The sequence below is a fragment of the Pristis pectinata genome, chromosome 2, assembly GCF_009764475.1.
Source record: "Pristis pectinata isolate sPriPec2 chromosome 2, sPriPec2.1.pri, whole genome shotgun sequence".
NCBI classification, from domain to species: Eukaryota; Metazoa; Chordata; class Chondrichthyes; order Rhinopristiformes; family Pristidae; genus Pristis; species Pristis pectinata.
Genome location: NC_067406.1, coordinates 77,896,366 through 77,912,517, shown reverse-complemented (window position 1 = coordinate 77,912,517; position 16,152 = coordinate 77,896,366). Strand labels below are relative to the sequence as shown.

General features: G+C 40.5%; 1 protein-coding gene across 7 annotated transcripts in view; it reads left to right on the top strand.

Moving 5' to 3' along the window:
* slit2 (slit homolog 2 (Drosophila)) overlaps positions 1 to 16,152 on the top strand; it is a 369,641-nt gene that overhangs the window by 321,907 nt on the left and 31,582 nt on the right. For all 7 annotated transcript variants that reach the window (XM_052037389.1, XM_052037413.1, XM_052037405.1 and 4 more), the window contains 2 exons: positions 6,008 to 6,105; positions 13,413 to 13,552. In XM_052037389.1, the coding sequence (XP_051893349.1) occupies positions 6,008 to 6,105; positions 13,413 to 13,552 (238 nt within the window). The remainder of the gene's footprint in view (positions 1 to 6,007; positions 6,106 to 13,412; positions 13,553 to 16,152) is intronic.

The following is a 16,152-nucleotide window of genomic DNA, read 5'->3' as shown; positions in this document are numbered from 1 at the left end:
ATATGGAGCCATTATGAGATAGTTTTTGTTTCCTTACCTAAGAAAGTATATATTTTCCATTGAGGGTGTGCTGTGAGGTTTCACCAGGCTGATTCCTGCCATAGTAGAAATGCCATATGAGGACAGATTGAGTCAACATGGCCAGTATTGACCAGAGTTTAGATGAATGAGAGGTGATCTCATTGAAATGTACAAAATTCTGACTGGGCTCAACAGGCCTGATGCAGGGAGGATCACTCAGAGGGTGGTGAACTGTGGAACCCCAAAAGGCTGCCAAGACCAAGTTTCTGAATATATCTAGAAAGAGATAGACGGATGTCTTCATACCAAAGGCATCAAGCAACATGGTGAGAAAATGGCAATATGCTTCTAAGATAAAAGATTAGCTGTGATCATATTGAATGGCGGAACAGGCTTGAGGGGCTGAATGGCCTACTTCTGCTCCTATTTTTCTACATTTCTGTATTTTTGATTTCCTGGAGGTTTCAAGGAAAAACTCCTTACATTTGACCATGAAGGTATTGGAATAAAAGATCCAGCTGTGAGCCAGATATTACAGGCTATTGCCAGGGGTTATAGTTGGAAACTCCATACATCCTCTGTTTAAACTACAGTACCTCCTAGACTATGACACATGCATTGTCAAATGATGTCAGATATAAGGGGTCAAACCCACCTGTACACTTTGTCCAGTGGCCGACCCCAGATTTTTTTCTGTTTCCAAGTGTAATCCTGCCCAACATTTTGACCTAGCTCTTGACCTGAGACCCTGTTGGACTAAGTGAGGGTCATAGGGCAAAGGAATAGGAGGCTAAGAGGACAGCAAGTCACTTTTTAAAAGTTATTTTCTTTTACTTTAATATTTGCTTCATTATTTTAAAGAATATTTTAAGTAACTTTTTCAAGCTATTTACATCAGTTTTGACAGTTTTTAATTAAATTATACATCACAGTCATTCAAAGAACTATTAAAAATGAATTACAATTATCACAGGCAGCAAAGCCCTGTCCCTGTCTCCCCAGTTCATGGTCACCAGAAGAATCATACAGGGGACAGATGGTAATGATCTTAAATCCTATATTTCACCAAATATTTATTCAATGTTTTTGCTTGGAGCTTGTGTTGGAAATTCCTGTGACCGTGATTCTCATTGTTAAGCTTATATTTCTCATTAATCCTGTGATTATGCAGTTTGAACCAGGTTTTCAGAATGGTAAAGAGATACATCTTGTCTGTTTTCTCTTATGAGAATTAATCTTGGTGTATGAAATACCACAGCCTGTGGGACCCTATTTTTTGACTGCACACTTGCTGAGTGTTTTAAGATGCACACAAAAGCAATGATTACACTGACCAGATCCATCCTAACATCCCCCTGTGTAGATCTTGCAAATTCTAGCAAGGTTACGATTGGAGGGTGCCAGTGATCATCAACTCCACCCCATCCCCCACCCCCCATCCTCCCCAATTCTATCTGTAAAATGTTAGGGCCAATGTACTTACAATTTTCATGTAAATACAATTTTCTGACATTACAGAGATAAATGAGAATAAGATACTGCCTATTATGTATGGATGTGATAATTTGTCAGCCAGCTGTTGATATTGCACAGCAGCTCGTTGCTGGGGAGAAGTATATGTGTGTACAGTTCTGAACATCAGTTAATTGCTGTTCAATGTTGTCACACAGACATCATCCCTTGGTATCTCATTTACTCTGTCAGGTCAAGGAGACCTGCCAAATTGACCTAACAGAAACTCAGCAGCTGACAGTTGTCTGTCCTCCAGACAGAATATGAAATAATATATTTATAGAGTGATGGTTAATAGTAATTTTAAAACTGAACAGTGACAGTTGATAGTAATTGTAAGGCTGAATATCAGGCTTTGACTTCAAAGTGTGACCCTGTGGGACTCTTAGCTCTGTAAGTGTTCTTTGGAGTGATAACAGTCTGCATTCATGATCTTTATCTGTGGATTGAAATGAGCTTTACCGATTTTTCTCCAAAGACCTACTTAAAAAGAAAGTAAAAGCTTTGCAGCTTCACATTTTACTGTGGTTTTGAATTCTGAGCAGTGTATGGAAATTAAGAGGATGTGAATCAAAGTTGCCCAGATCCACATCCCAAGGAACACTCAACTCCTTCCCTACCTTGAACCTGCTTGTCTAAGCTCCTTGCCTTGCCTTGTCATCTCCATGGTGAATACCTCCCTGCTCAAAAGACTCCATTGTTCCATCCTAGATAAACTTGTGCTTAAACCTGCCAATCATCTCCAGTCACCCAGAACAATCAACCTGATCCTTGCCGGATTTCATTGACTTAAGGTGCCAGGACCTCATCTTCAAAAATGTCATCCTTATTTTCCATTCCTTTCATTACTTGGTCCTTCCAACCAGTGTAATCTCCTCTAGCCAGGTGGCCAAGCTTGCTTCTTCCACTCTGCCACCTCTGGTTCACCCTGCAGTTAATTCACTCTCTTTCCTGCCATCAGAGAATCATACGGCATGGAAAAAGGCCCTTTAGCCCAACTGGTCCATGCTGACCAAAATGCCCATCCAAGTTAGTCCCATTTGCCCATGTTTGTCCCATATCCTTCTAAATCTTTCCTATCAATTTACCTGTCCAACTATCTTTTAAAAGTTGTTATTTTACATACCTCAACCACTTCAGTTGGTAGCTTACTCCATATATGTACCACCCTCTGCATGTAAAAAAAAGTTTCCTCTCAAGTTCCCATTGAATCTTTCCCCTCTCACCTTAAAGCTATGCTCTCTAGTTCTTGATTCCTGAAACCTGGGGAAAAGGCTGAGTGCATTCACCCTATCTATGCTCCTCATGACTTTATACACCTATGTAAGATCACCTTTCAGTCTCCTACGCTCCAAGGAAAAGTCCTATCCTGTCCAACCTCTCCCTATAACTCAGTCCCTCAAGTTCTGGCAACATCCTTGTAAATCTTTTCTGCACTCTTTCCAGTTTAATAACATCTTTCCTATTAGCAGGGAGACCAAAATTGAACACAATACTCCAAGTGCGGCCTCACCAGCATCCTGTACAACTGCAACATAACCTCCCAACTTCTATACTCAGTGCCTTGACTGATGAAGACCAGCCTCCCAAGAGCCTTCTTCACCACTCTGCCTACCTGTGACTCCACTTTCAGGGAACAATGTATCTGAACTCCAAAGTCTCTCTGTTCTACAACACACCCCAGGGCCCTACCGTTTACACTTTGTACTTATCTGAATTAAACTCCATTTTCCATTCCTCATCAGTGCCAGATTCTTTGTTTACCTCACTCCCACTCTCCCTGAGTCTCTTCACAAGACTTTCCTACTTCACCCTTCCCATTTCAGAGGTCTCCTTGTCACCTGGCTGATTGACTTTGCATTCCATCATATCTTCTAAATTTTCGTCCATGTGTCATTGGGTGCAAAGTGCAAAACAGTTTTGTGCACTTTGCAAAACCTCCTGAAAGGTTTCTCACAATCTGGCTCTCCAATGAAAGGTACTGAATGGCATAATGTTGTGGTGCTTATAAACTAACAAAAGATACCATAGAAAGTTCAATCTTTGTCCAGTTCAGAATCTTTTTAATGATAAGTGTTATTGGCGACAGCCTCACTAATATTGAATATTAATTATGACAAGCATGAGCTCTGGTATCATTATGTTGGAGATTTTTTAAATGTAACATTTTAAATTTTGAAATTTCAATTTTACCATCTGTGTCTTTCTTTTTCTTGCAACCCAATCCTTTTCTCATTTTATTTCACTTTCTGTACCTGATTTGACATTGTCTTCACTTCCTCTAATATACACTTCCTTCACAGATCTTGCATTGTTAATTTCACAGTTTATTGAGCTGGCTAAGGAGATATGTGGTTGCTTGCCCAGTTTACTCAGGTCCCTCTACATTTTTGCAATGTTACCGGCTCTCACTTCCAGTTACTTGAAAAATTTAAAGCATAAGTGTCTAATGGCGCATAGAACTAAGACAGTTTCCACTTGATGCTCTGCTGTGGCAAAATGTAACCAACTAAATATGGTATATAAATGAAAGCCAGTGCTGCCTTTGCTCCCTTGAATATTGCAGGAGCTTTTCTACCTTAATTTAAAATAGGAGTGATATCTTTACATTTTATGATTGCCTGACAATTAAAAAATTTAACCTAATTTTTATCAGAATTGAGCTGCAGTGTTTCTTTTTGCATGTGGTTGGGATGAAAAGAATAGGCTTTGGGATAAGTAACATTTCCTTCTTCTGTGTTTATGCTCTAATCCAGACAGCTCCTTCCCTAACAGATTATCTTGACTTCCTTGTTTAAAAAGGTTGATCATCCACAAATATATTTAAAAATATATAAGGACAAGGAATCTAACTCTTTCTGCTTCTGAGTAGTGCCCAGTACATTGAGCTAAGCAATGAGCTAGTTTTGCTCTTGTCCAGTTTACTTTCTCTGCCTGCTAACCTGTTGTCGCTTCCCCTCCATTGAAGATGCGATCCCATTCCCCATCAATCCAATGGGCTGCCAGCTCTATTAACAACCCATTCCCCATCCCCCAACTTCCAATATTCTCCTGGTACCAACGGCCACCATCATCTCCCCCACCTTCCTGCCAGCTACCTCCAGTAAAAATACCACTATTACCACCACCTATTAATGGAGTCTCCAACCCCTGACCTTATTCACATCTAATGCCTGAGTTCCAAAGCACCCCCTTCTCAGCCAAAGAACAGGTCCACTGGGCTTGTGCTTGCTGATCTCCCAAGCCCAGCCTCGGGTGGGAGGACTGGGCACCACATTTCCTGTGCCTAGTCATGTCATGTCCAAGTGCCCAGAATGCCAGAAATAAGCATTGATATCCCATTGCTCTGTCCCATAATTGACCCATTAGGTGCACCAAAACTTCTTTCTTCCAATCTAGTTGGTGTCTTTCCATTCATTACTGTCAGTCAGAGGCTTTAGGAAATAACTGACAATACGATTTAGTTGGCCAGTGAGTTGGAGTGACCAGAGGAATCATTTGACTAGTTTGAGTGTATATCAGAGCCCCAAATGCTTGTTGGCCTCTAAGAATTTTAGGTTTTCTGGCACATGAGTAAGAGAGGACGTAAGAGTATGTGACAGAAAGTAACACATTACAATATGGAGACTTCAACTCAATTAACTGGGGAGACTTATTGTGCAATTTGATCACGGAGGCAGATTCAATGTCAATGATATATGTCAGATGTTGTAAGTATACATGTCTATGCTGATGTATTAATTGCACTTGATCATGTGTCAAAAAGTACATGAACAGTGAGGGAGATGGTGCAACAGGCTTCCACTTCCTTCCTTCCTACCCAGGCTAAACACTGTAAATGGTACCCTGTAACCTTGCTCACAGTGAGTGCTCAGCAAAAAGCTGCAGAGTATGTGAAGCAGATCCTCTTGCAGTGACAACTGTGATGAAAATGGAGTTCGAGAGCTCTGTAATTGGCCACTGTGCATGAGAACCAGCTGGACAGCTTCTTGTAGGTTTCACTGATGGGTTATGCTAATGGTTTATTTGTGCATCTATACTAAATAATATCAATAAAAATGTTGTCTTCAACTGTCCAAAGTATGCGTAGAATATCCAGATTAAATGTTTTATAATCAATACTTTGCTGGGCTATTTAAGCATTAAACCTTTTTATTCTTGGTCTCATTGGCTCTCTGTTGACATTAATTAGTTTTAATTTTATTTCTAATAAAATATATTTTCAAAGTCATTACTGCAATGGATGTAACAACTGTTCTGTGAGCACTTGTCAACATGGCAGTGCAACTGAATTTAGACTTCATACCCACTCCTGCAATGCCTGTTTCTGTTGGGCTTCTCTTTCCACTTTGCCATGATACACAAGTTAGAGCTTTACCCTCAGTCCTACAGTGGCTGTCAGGCTGTTGGTACCAATTTGTTATATCCTCCAGTGGCTTTGTAATTAACTCCTCCATATTTTATTCCTCTTCAGGGACAGGATTGTGATGTTCCCATTCATGCCTGTGTTAACAGTCCTTGCAAAAATGGTGGAACCTGCAATCTGAAAGAGGGGGAAAAAGATGCATTCTGGTTTGTAAAATTTATTTTGTTGTAAATGAAGAAATGCATATAGTAGTCTTATTGAAGTCTGGAATTTGCTAACCTACTTCAATTGAGGACACTAACATAGACTCTCTGAGGAAAAAGTAAACTTCACACATCAATAAATTATTTGAATAGAACTGAAAAAAAGCATGCTTTTTTTTTCCTGTTCTGGCAGTGCTTTGATCTAATACAAAATGTGCACATATACATCTAAGTCTTGCAATTTCTGAAGCAAAAATACCTGAGAGAGTTCTTATGCAGGTGGAATTTAAATGCAGCTGAAATAGATGAGCAAAGAAATATTTTATCTCTTCATTAAAGAGCAACTCAAAACCACAAAGGTGATGATTTTATTAATCTGCAAGAAAGATGTGAAAGAGAACTGGAACTGATAAAAAATTAGTGCAGTGAAACAGAAAATTAAAGAGTTTTTTTTCAGGCCACTGCTCTATACCCAATAATCACCTTGTGAAAATTACTGTCTCTGAATGTTACAAAAGATTTAGTTTAATTAGAAAAAGAAAGTTTCCAACTTTCCTTCGACAGATTAAATAGTATTGATGAAGAGCCTAAAAACCTCTTCTCTTCTAATATTTTTGAAGTGTTTTCGCAACACTGTCATTAACAATCTGCACATGTCCTTGCTCTGTTTATATTTAACATGCTGTTTTACCGAAGCTGCACTCATAAGAATATGAGAATTAGAATCAGTTGGAAGGCGTTATAGCTCAGCAGATTTCTGAGTGACAAAAACAACAAGACAATAATGATCAGGGGTTTCAACTACCTTGACATTTACTATACTACTAACAGGGTAAAGGGAATAGAAGATAAAGAACTCTTGAAATGCATTTGAAAGAACTTTATAAATCAAATCATAGCAAGCTGACCAAGAAAGGGGAGCACTGATCTTGTTCATAGGGAATGAATTTGAACAAATGGAAAGAGTAGGAGGGGGGAAGGGGAGACACTTTTAACTTAGGAAGAAATAGGTCCTATGAGAAGCCAAAATATTAGCCCGGGTATTGATGTGAAAGAAACTTGTATAATTCTAAATGAATAGTCAATGGAAGTTTGAGTCACTCAGGGACTGTGTGTGGAGGAAAGTTCTTCAGGGCTCTGTGTTAGGTCTCTCGGTTTTTTTTTGTTTTATGTGCTGATGATTAGGATTTAAGTGTATGGATTGTGATTAAAATGTTCGCCATTGATACTTTAATTGGGAGTGTGGTTGGTAGTGTGGAAGAAAGGAAGATATCAATGGTTTGGTTGGGAGGCACAGAAGTTGCAAATGGACCAATCCAGAATGGCATGAGGTAATGCGTTTGGGGAGAGAATACAAGGCAAGGGAACACAAGACAATGAAGGAACAAAGGGACCCTGGCTTACAGATCCCTGAAGGCAATAATGCTGGCACATGTCATCAAGAAAACAAGCCTTTATTGGCCTAGCATAGATTATAAGAGCAGAAATAAACTGTATAGACCACTGGTTAGGCCACAGTTGGATTACTTTATTCAGTTCTGTTCACTACACTGCATGAAAGATGTAACAGCACTAGAGGTGGTGCAGAGATTTCTGACAATATTGCCATGGCTGGAAAATCAATTATCAGGAGATACTCACCAACCAGGAATATAAGAGATTGAGGTGAATACAATTGAGAGGGCTAGACAGACTAAACAGGAGGGAAATCTTTCCTTTGACTAGACAGCAGACACAAATTTAAGTTAATTGTTGGAAGGATGAGAGGAGAGTTGAGGATTTTTTTTCATCCAGAGTGGTGGGAGTGAGAACCTACCCAAAAGGGCAGCAGAAACCCTTACCACTTTTAAGATGCAGTTGGATAAGCAATTGAAGGGATATAACCTGCAAAGCTGTAGTGCGAAAATTAGCAAGTGTTAGTAACAACATGTCTCCATTTGTCCGGCATTGACAGAATGGGCTGAGTATGTTACAGTTGTATTGTGGTTTAAATGATTCCATGAGTCAAAAATGTCTTCAACAGCATTATTCCAATGGGCAGCTGGGAAGCAACCTCGCATACTAATATGACTCAGAGGCTATAAAACCCATCTCTGCCAAACTGAAGATGCATTCTAAATGTCCCTATTGTCAAGTATCTGTGCATGGGATGGTCAATTTGACCTTGAGCACCTATTCCCACAGATGGCCAAAATTGAACTGGATATTATTTGGCTTTAAAACATTTGATATATCTGATGATTCTGCACAGAATGTATGGCCACAGTTTGTGCGATAATGTGCAGTATTCTTTAGGAAATGTTTTCTGACATGGTTGGGTAGGAATTGATAGAGTTTTTTGCGACTTAACAGAAAATGAAAAAGCAATTTCAAACTGTTACACCAGGGCAGATAAACATCCTCTGAGTTTCACAGATCTCAGAATGTTAAATAAGAGCTTAAAATGAGTGCAGCTACATGCTCATAAATTATGGAGCAGTGCTCTCTATTAGTGTAGTTTAATAATTCCACATGAGAATGACAATTAATTCATCAAGGTTGTTAAGTATACGTGCAGTTTCATACTTGCATGCATCATTAAGAGAATAAAGATCGTTTTTTTTTCCTGTGAAAGGATTAACTGGCTACAGTTCTTGCATCAGGATGTTTTTATATAGCCATTGATTTCTGTGCAGTTATTCCATTACTGATACTAAATGTGCTGAACTCTTTAATGAGATGTTCTGCCAGAAAGAGTGAGAATTTACATTAAGATATTTTTTTTATATTTAAGGACCTGTCCTGCTGAGAAATGTCCCTGCCTTATTTTTCATAATGCTAGAGTAATGCTTCATTATAGAGATACACAATGGTCCTATATCTTTGATTCCACTAAAGTAATGGAATAGGCTATTTGGCTGCTTATGCTTGAGCAATATGTGTCCATTGGGCATAACTGTTCAAAATGAGGGTAATTTGTTCATGCATAGATAATACAGGCAACTCATTTGCATTGGTCCTCAGATTCAAAAATTGGCTCTGTAGCTTGCATTTTCTGTGCCAAATTGGTTCCAAAATGGTGTTCATTACAAGGATACTCATTTGTGCTGAGAATTAGAATTTTCAACTGCTCCCAATCTGGCTGCAGCCTTGGTTTCCTGCCTGCAGGGTTATTCTGCCAATCACAGATTTGGCAGGCACTCAAAAGGTCTTTGCAAAAACAGAAATATCCATTACAAACAGGAGCAGCCTTTGTAACTGCTACTCCCACATCCAGTCACCTACAGGCGACTCGCAATTATCAAGCGGCCGATTTACCAGTCTGTAGGTTAACCAAGCGAGGGGGGAGGAGGGCCATCTGTTTCCTGGCCTAATCCTGCTGAATTCAGTGGGCTTGCCTCAGCTTGGTGATTCCGCTGGTTGTGGTGAGCTGATGTCGGGTATGGGTGACATCTGGTGGGGGGGGGGGTTCTCAATTGGCTATTGCTGCCAAGAGCCCCGTCAAGTTGAAGGTGGCTCTGAAGCTCAGTCTTAGTCTTGGCCATAACGCGGGACATAACGCTTTGTTGCACTGGCGCCATGCGAGCTTCTTCTGGAACCCACCTGGACATTGGGCAGTGAAGTCAGAAGGAGGTGTTGCTGTCCTTGGCAGCCATCCATTCGAACATGTCGCAGCAGCTCCTGAAGACTGTGAAGACCGATAGACGCCACTGAGCAGATGTTGCGCTGGCAAAGCTCAGTGGGGAAGTTGGGCACTGGCAGCAGCTCCTGCTGCCACTTGTGAGCTTGATGCAGGAGCTCATTGGGAACACAGGAGGACAGGATGCCATTGATCAATTGATCAGGTGGAATTTAATCCTGATAAGTGCAAGGTGATGACACTTTGGGAGATCAAATAAGGGTAGGACGTACCATCAAATAATGGTAGGGCATTGGGGAGTATTGAGGAACAGAGGCACTTTGATATACAAGTCCAAAGATTCCTTATTGGCAGCACAGGTAGATAAATCGATGATGAAGGAATACAGGATATTTGCCTTCATTAACTGGGGCATAGAATACAAGGGCAGGGTACAACTTTACAGAACACTAGTAAGGCCACAGCTGGAGTACTCATTACAGTTCTGGTTACCATTTTATAGGAAGGAGATGATTGCAGCTGAGATTCACCAGGATGTTGCCCGGGATGGAGCATTCCAGTTCTGATAAGAGACTGGAGAGGCCGGGTTTGTTTTCCTTGAAGTTGAGAAGACTGAGAGGGGCCCTGATAGAGGGATACAAAGCTATGAGGGACATGGTAGGCAACTTTTCATAACAGAGATAGCTAAAACTAAAGGACGTAGTTTAAGATAAGGAGGGGATCTGAGGAAGAATTTCTCCTCCCAGAGGGTGGTTGGAATCTGGAATGCGCTGCCTGAGTGGATGAAGGAAGCAGGAACAACATTTAAGAAGTATTTAGACAAACAAGGTATGGAAGGCCATGGACCAAATGCTGGTAAATGGGATTGGTGCAGGTGGTTACTTGATAGTCGGCATGGACATGGTGTATTGAAGGGCCTACCTCTGTGTTCTCTGGCTCTGATGGGGCCTTGAGGCATTGCCGGCAGGTCCACATGTGCTCAGGCTTGTCCAATCCAAGGTCTTTGGTTGGATATGGGATACCGTCAGGCTGCTGAACATTTGCTTGGTGCAATGAATGGAGATATAGGTATTACTGGACACTGAAACGTAGCCCCACTCATCATGAATATGCTTTTTCTGTTGCACTGGATTTCTCTACATTATTGGTTTTTGCATTATCCATGGAGACACTCCCCTCCATTACCCAATATAATAACCCTGTATAACCATAACTTTAAAAGGCATCTTCTTTCAAATTCGTCCATTACCTCTTATAAACTGCACTTGCATGGGATTTGCTGTATCCTTTTCTGATGAGCTTGGATTAGCAGGCTCAGCACCAGTTGGCAGATTGCCCACACTGCGAAGCAAATGAACTTGGCTTTGTAAAGTGAGGGAAGTTCAGCAGCAGCTGAGCAGGTGTTAATGGCACCTTTTTTAATTACACCATAATTATACCAGGTCAAAAAATTCTAGCAATGTGCCAGCATTAAAAAAATGATACTTAAATCTTCATGATTGACAGTCCTATGGAGTCTAAAGTATTTCCATTATGGGATAGATCCCCAAATCTTCCGTAGAGTACCACTTGACCAGCACAGGGCTAGACAATGACGCAGCTTGTTGCTGCTTCTGCATTGTAACCGACAGAATCATTAGAGAGTATTATTTTGAAGGGAAGTGACAGCAATGCCTCATTTACCTAACAGCAGTGCTGCTGAAGAATGGATTTCAATACTGATAACAACTATTCTTAAGGTTAATTCAGCACCTCATCCTCCTGTGGCTAAAAGTGTTTCTCTACTAGGAAAAACCACATGAGAGGATCAAAGTTTAAGCGATTGTGTCGGGCACTGTGACTGAGGGAAGGGAGGGTAGTGAAATGGTGAGACCTTGTGATTACAGTAACCGTTCTACCTAGACTCACTGACAGGCTGGCTGACTTCCTGAACGTTGCTTAGACTCCTCAACCAACCATGTGTTGCAACTACTGCAGTGCCTTTGGAGTGGCTGTCAACATTGGCAACTCAGTAATCTTGGCAGAAGGCCTTAATAAGAATGCATTTTCCTGTTCATTAGGGCAGTTAGATTGTGTCATGAGGTTACTTTCTGGTGTTTAATTTAGAGAGGTGGCATGGTGGTACAGTAGTTAGCACTGCTGCCTTCCTGGGTTTTTTTTGGGACCTGAGTTCAATCCTGACATCCAGTGCTGTCTGTGTGAAGCTTAAACATTCCCCCTGTGACTACTTAGGTTTTCCCCCACATTCCCACATCTCAAAGGGATGCCGGCAGTTTAAAACATGATGATGCTGGAGGAACTCAGCAGGCCAAGTAGCATCCGTGGAGAAAAGCAGGCAGCCAACATTTTGGGTCAGGACCCTTCTTCAGGACTGAAGATAGGAAATGAGGAAGCCTAATATATAGGAGGAATCTTCAAACCCTCCTTCAAACCTTCAAACACTCCTATATTTTGGGCTTCTCCTTTTCCTATCTTCAGTCCTGAAGAAGGGTCCTGATCCGAAACGTTGACTGCCTGCTTTTCTCCACGGATGCTGCCTGGCCTGCTGAGTTCCTCCAGCATCATCGTGTTTTTCATATAGATTCCAACATTTGCAGTCATTTGTTCCTCGATGCTGGTAGTTTAATTTGCTAAATAAATTAAGCAAATTATACTACTTGTTGAATTAGATTATACTAATTATTGCTAAAAATGAGATTGCCATGTCTTCTTAAGTCCCTTAGCTGTGTATTCAGGTGGACAGAGGCAAGTGTACTTATTGATCCCATCGATGTAGTTGGAATTATTTCCACCAGCATTGTCCCCGCAGACATCAATGTTCACTGCACAGTTCTCACCTTCAAATCCATCAGAACCTGAGCATCTGAGGGAACAGGTGCTCATGTTCTGTTCCTTCAGGTGCTCAAGTGCTGATGGCTTCGAAGGTGAGAACACTTAACGCAGGTTGGTGACAAAAGAATCAAAGGGGAGTCGATGGGTATGTGAGAGAGAACGTTGGAAGGTGCAAGGAAATAAGGAGGGGAGGAATGGGACTGATGAGATTGCTCTGCTGGGAGCTGGCATGTGTCAGAATGAATTAGTAAGAACTGATTCAACGTTGCTGCCAACTCACTTAACTTTGCCTCAAAACTGCACACATTTTTTAATGTAAAAGTCATATAAGAAAGGCAATTTTTTGCATGCATGAAGTGTTTGTACCCATTTTCTACAAAAGATCTACCCTTTTCCCAAAGAAAAATTGGATTGGGCAGTTCCTGCAGCTCTCATGGAAAGATCACTAACTGTGTTGATGCATGTCCCGTGGGTTAGCCCACACATGCCCTTGCTCCTGCCTGCCTGGCAATTGCAGTGTGTGGAAGGCATAGGTCAAGTTTTGACACTTCTTAAATGGTATAGACTAGAATAACAATTTCCTAAGGCAAGGATGTTCCAGTTTAGTGATTTTATTTTCAAATCACTTCTAATGTGGTCTTAATGCTGCATGCAGCACCCACGTAGCTCAGGAAGTATGGTGGAAATCCAATTTTTAGGCATTTGTGTCTACATTAACCAGATGACTATGACTCTTGGCAACTTGGTTATTTTGACAGGAAGTCTTAATAAGAATACCTCTTCCCTTTCATTAGGGTGGTTTGATCGTGTCATGAGGTTACTTTCTGTTGTTTAAGTGTGAATTTTCTTATTCCCTCAGGTGCTCGTGTTCTGATGGCTTTGAAGGTGAGAACTGTGCAGTGAACATTGATGACTGTGAGGACAATGATTGTGAGAATAATTCCACCTGCATTGATGGGATCAACAACTACACCTGCCTCTGTCCACCCGAATACACAGGTAAGGGACTTGTGGCAATCTCATTATTAGCAAACAAATGTATATTAAGAACACAAGGGTAAAATTACTTGTTGATAACATGCGAAGCACAACAGAAAACTTGTTCAAGTATGCATATTTTGTCTTCTGTTCAGCAACAAATAATGAAAACGAAACAGCATTTTCTGTGTTTGAATGTGGGCCACTTGTTCTGCCATAGGACATCACTGAACGGCTGCTTTTGATATTGTTTCCCACCCCCCACCCCCCCACCCCCCCATTTGTCATACTGATTTGTTCTCCTTATCTCTTCTTTCCTGAAGGCACTGACTCATGCTGGGATTATGGTTCCACAAGTAGTGGCAACCCTCCAGTAACTCAGCACTGCCTGTGCTTCATGTGAAGCCAGTTGTAGCATCCATGTCTATCAGCACCCCAGCCAAGATCAGCTAATTTAGACTAGAAATTTAACCCGGAAACTTCCTGGACTGTTTAGTGCACTTAAATACACAGTGGAACATATATGTATGCAGGAAAATTATGTGCTAGTTGGCAAAATAATCTTAAATCTAAAATTATTATTTGTAATGTTAACATATGAATGCTTAATGTCCTTTTTAAGGTAGCAGACAAATGCATATTTTACCATAATGTATTAAGTGCTCAGCACTGATACTACAAATAGAATTTCTAGGCTTTAAATTCCCAAGTGTTGAGATATTTGATAGGTGATTAAACCTGAAGGTAGTAATTTCCCATTATGTGGTATTTTCTTTTTAATATAATTTACGTAAAATATCTTCTAAGCTCTTTTCTAGTTTTCTACTTGTCTTTTGCCTGATTTGTTGGTTGAATGGGAATTTGTAATTGCTGGCCTTAATTTAACACAAAGTAGTTTGGCAAAGAAATGGTACAGTTTAATCTATTGACTTTACTGCTGCATTTTTAACAAGGCGTGATTCAACCAGAGCCTTCTGAGACTTAAGAAGTGCATGCCTAGCTGGCTTTTACCACCGAAGATACACAATGTGAAACTAAGGGACAATGCCAACAAACTAACTTGACCTGCAATAACCATAAACAAAAACAGAACAACAAGATTTTAGTGTTGGGACTCCGTGTTCTCTTGCCCTAGTGTGTATTTATTTGGAATACCTTTCCAGTTTACTGCAGGCAGAAGAAAGCCACCATAGATTTTGTTGTAAGTTGGGAGGGAATAGGCTTGTATGATATGGATTGCTGCCTGCTTCACAAAATGGCCTTTCCAATGATGTATTCAGTCAGGATTTCAGTTTGTCTTCTAAAATGGAATTCTAAAAATGTTTTCTTGTTTACGATGCAAAAATGAAACTGTAAATTGGAAGTAAACAGTGTCTAGATATTCTGGTGAAACAGTTTTTGTCTACACTGGCAGATACGTTTTATTCAGATTTTTCTTAAATATTCTCTCATGCAGATTTCTTGTAGCTGCTGCAGCTACTGTAGTCTCTGATGCAAATAGGCTTGTTAATAATGGAATCACATTTTATACTCACGTAATATTTTCGGCAAAATCTAGAGAGTGGATCCCCTGAGATTGTAACTGCAGATATCTTGACAGCCTTTGCCTAACTGGGATCATGGCCTAATCTAAAAACCAAGAAATATTTAGCAATATTTTTTAACTCTTTACAAAACGGTCTATAACAATCATGAGGATATTTTTCCATGAAGAATTAGAATTCCCCTCCTCGCCAGGGTAACATCTCACAATGGATTTTCTTCCCTGCTTTTCTGGGAGTCGGCCAAGAATCAACAATAAACACCCTGCCCAAAAATTGTAAGCAATGCAGCCATCCCCTGGTTCCACTCATTTTAGTGGAGGTTTGTGCTAAGAGTGAGCTATTCCAAGATAAACAGCGTACAGATTTTTGTACCATATAAATTAGTTCAGCTTCCTAATAGTATGACTTGAGCCCCATAGCTGAGAAGATCTCTTCAAAATGTAACAAGAGCAATCCTGGCTTTTGAGGATCCCATATCCTACTTGCATAGTTCTCAACCCTTCCATCATACATCCTTCCCTGGTATGCATGATATTTTGGGCGTAGCACTCCCAGGCCAGGAAGAGCAATGCAACTGGAGCACCGGTAAATTCTGCAAATGAGTCGAGCTCATGTGAGTCAATGAGCTCAGTCCAGTTTCAGTACCTGAGCAGCACGGCTATCTGTACCACCTCAAGTTACACAGTGACTCTCAAGTTGGACTCTATTGAAAAGTAAGGCATTATATGCAGCAATAAATTGTGTCAAAGCATTTACATTTTTGGCATATATCAACAGGCAAAGTCATTTGGCAAACACCCTTTCATAAAGATCAGGTCACTTTAAGAAGGTCTTATCTAAAACTTAATTCATTGCTTCTTCCTTTGCCTAAAAAGAAAAATTTTGACTTCGGATGAGAATGTAAAATTAGCATTTTGGATTCAGCGATTTGTTATATATCTTGGATAATATTCATTTTAAATTTCAATTATGGTATTACCCAGCGTGATGACCTCCAGGGTTCCTGTTATTACATGTCAATAACCTCATTCCTTCAGGAAGCAACTCCGTAACCACCGTCTGAGGCTGAGCCAGACT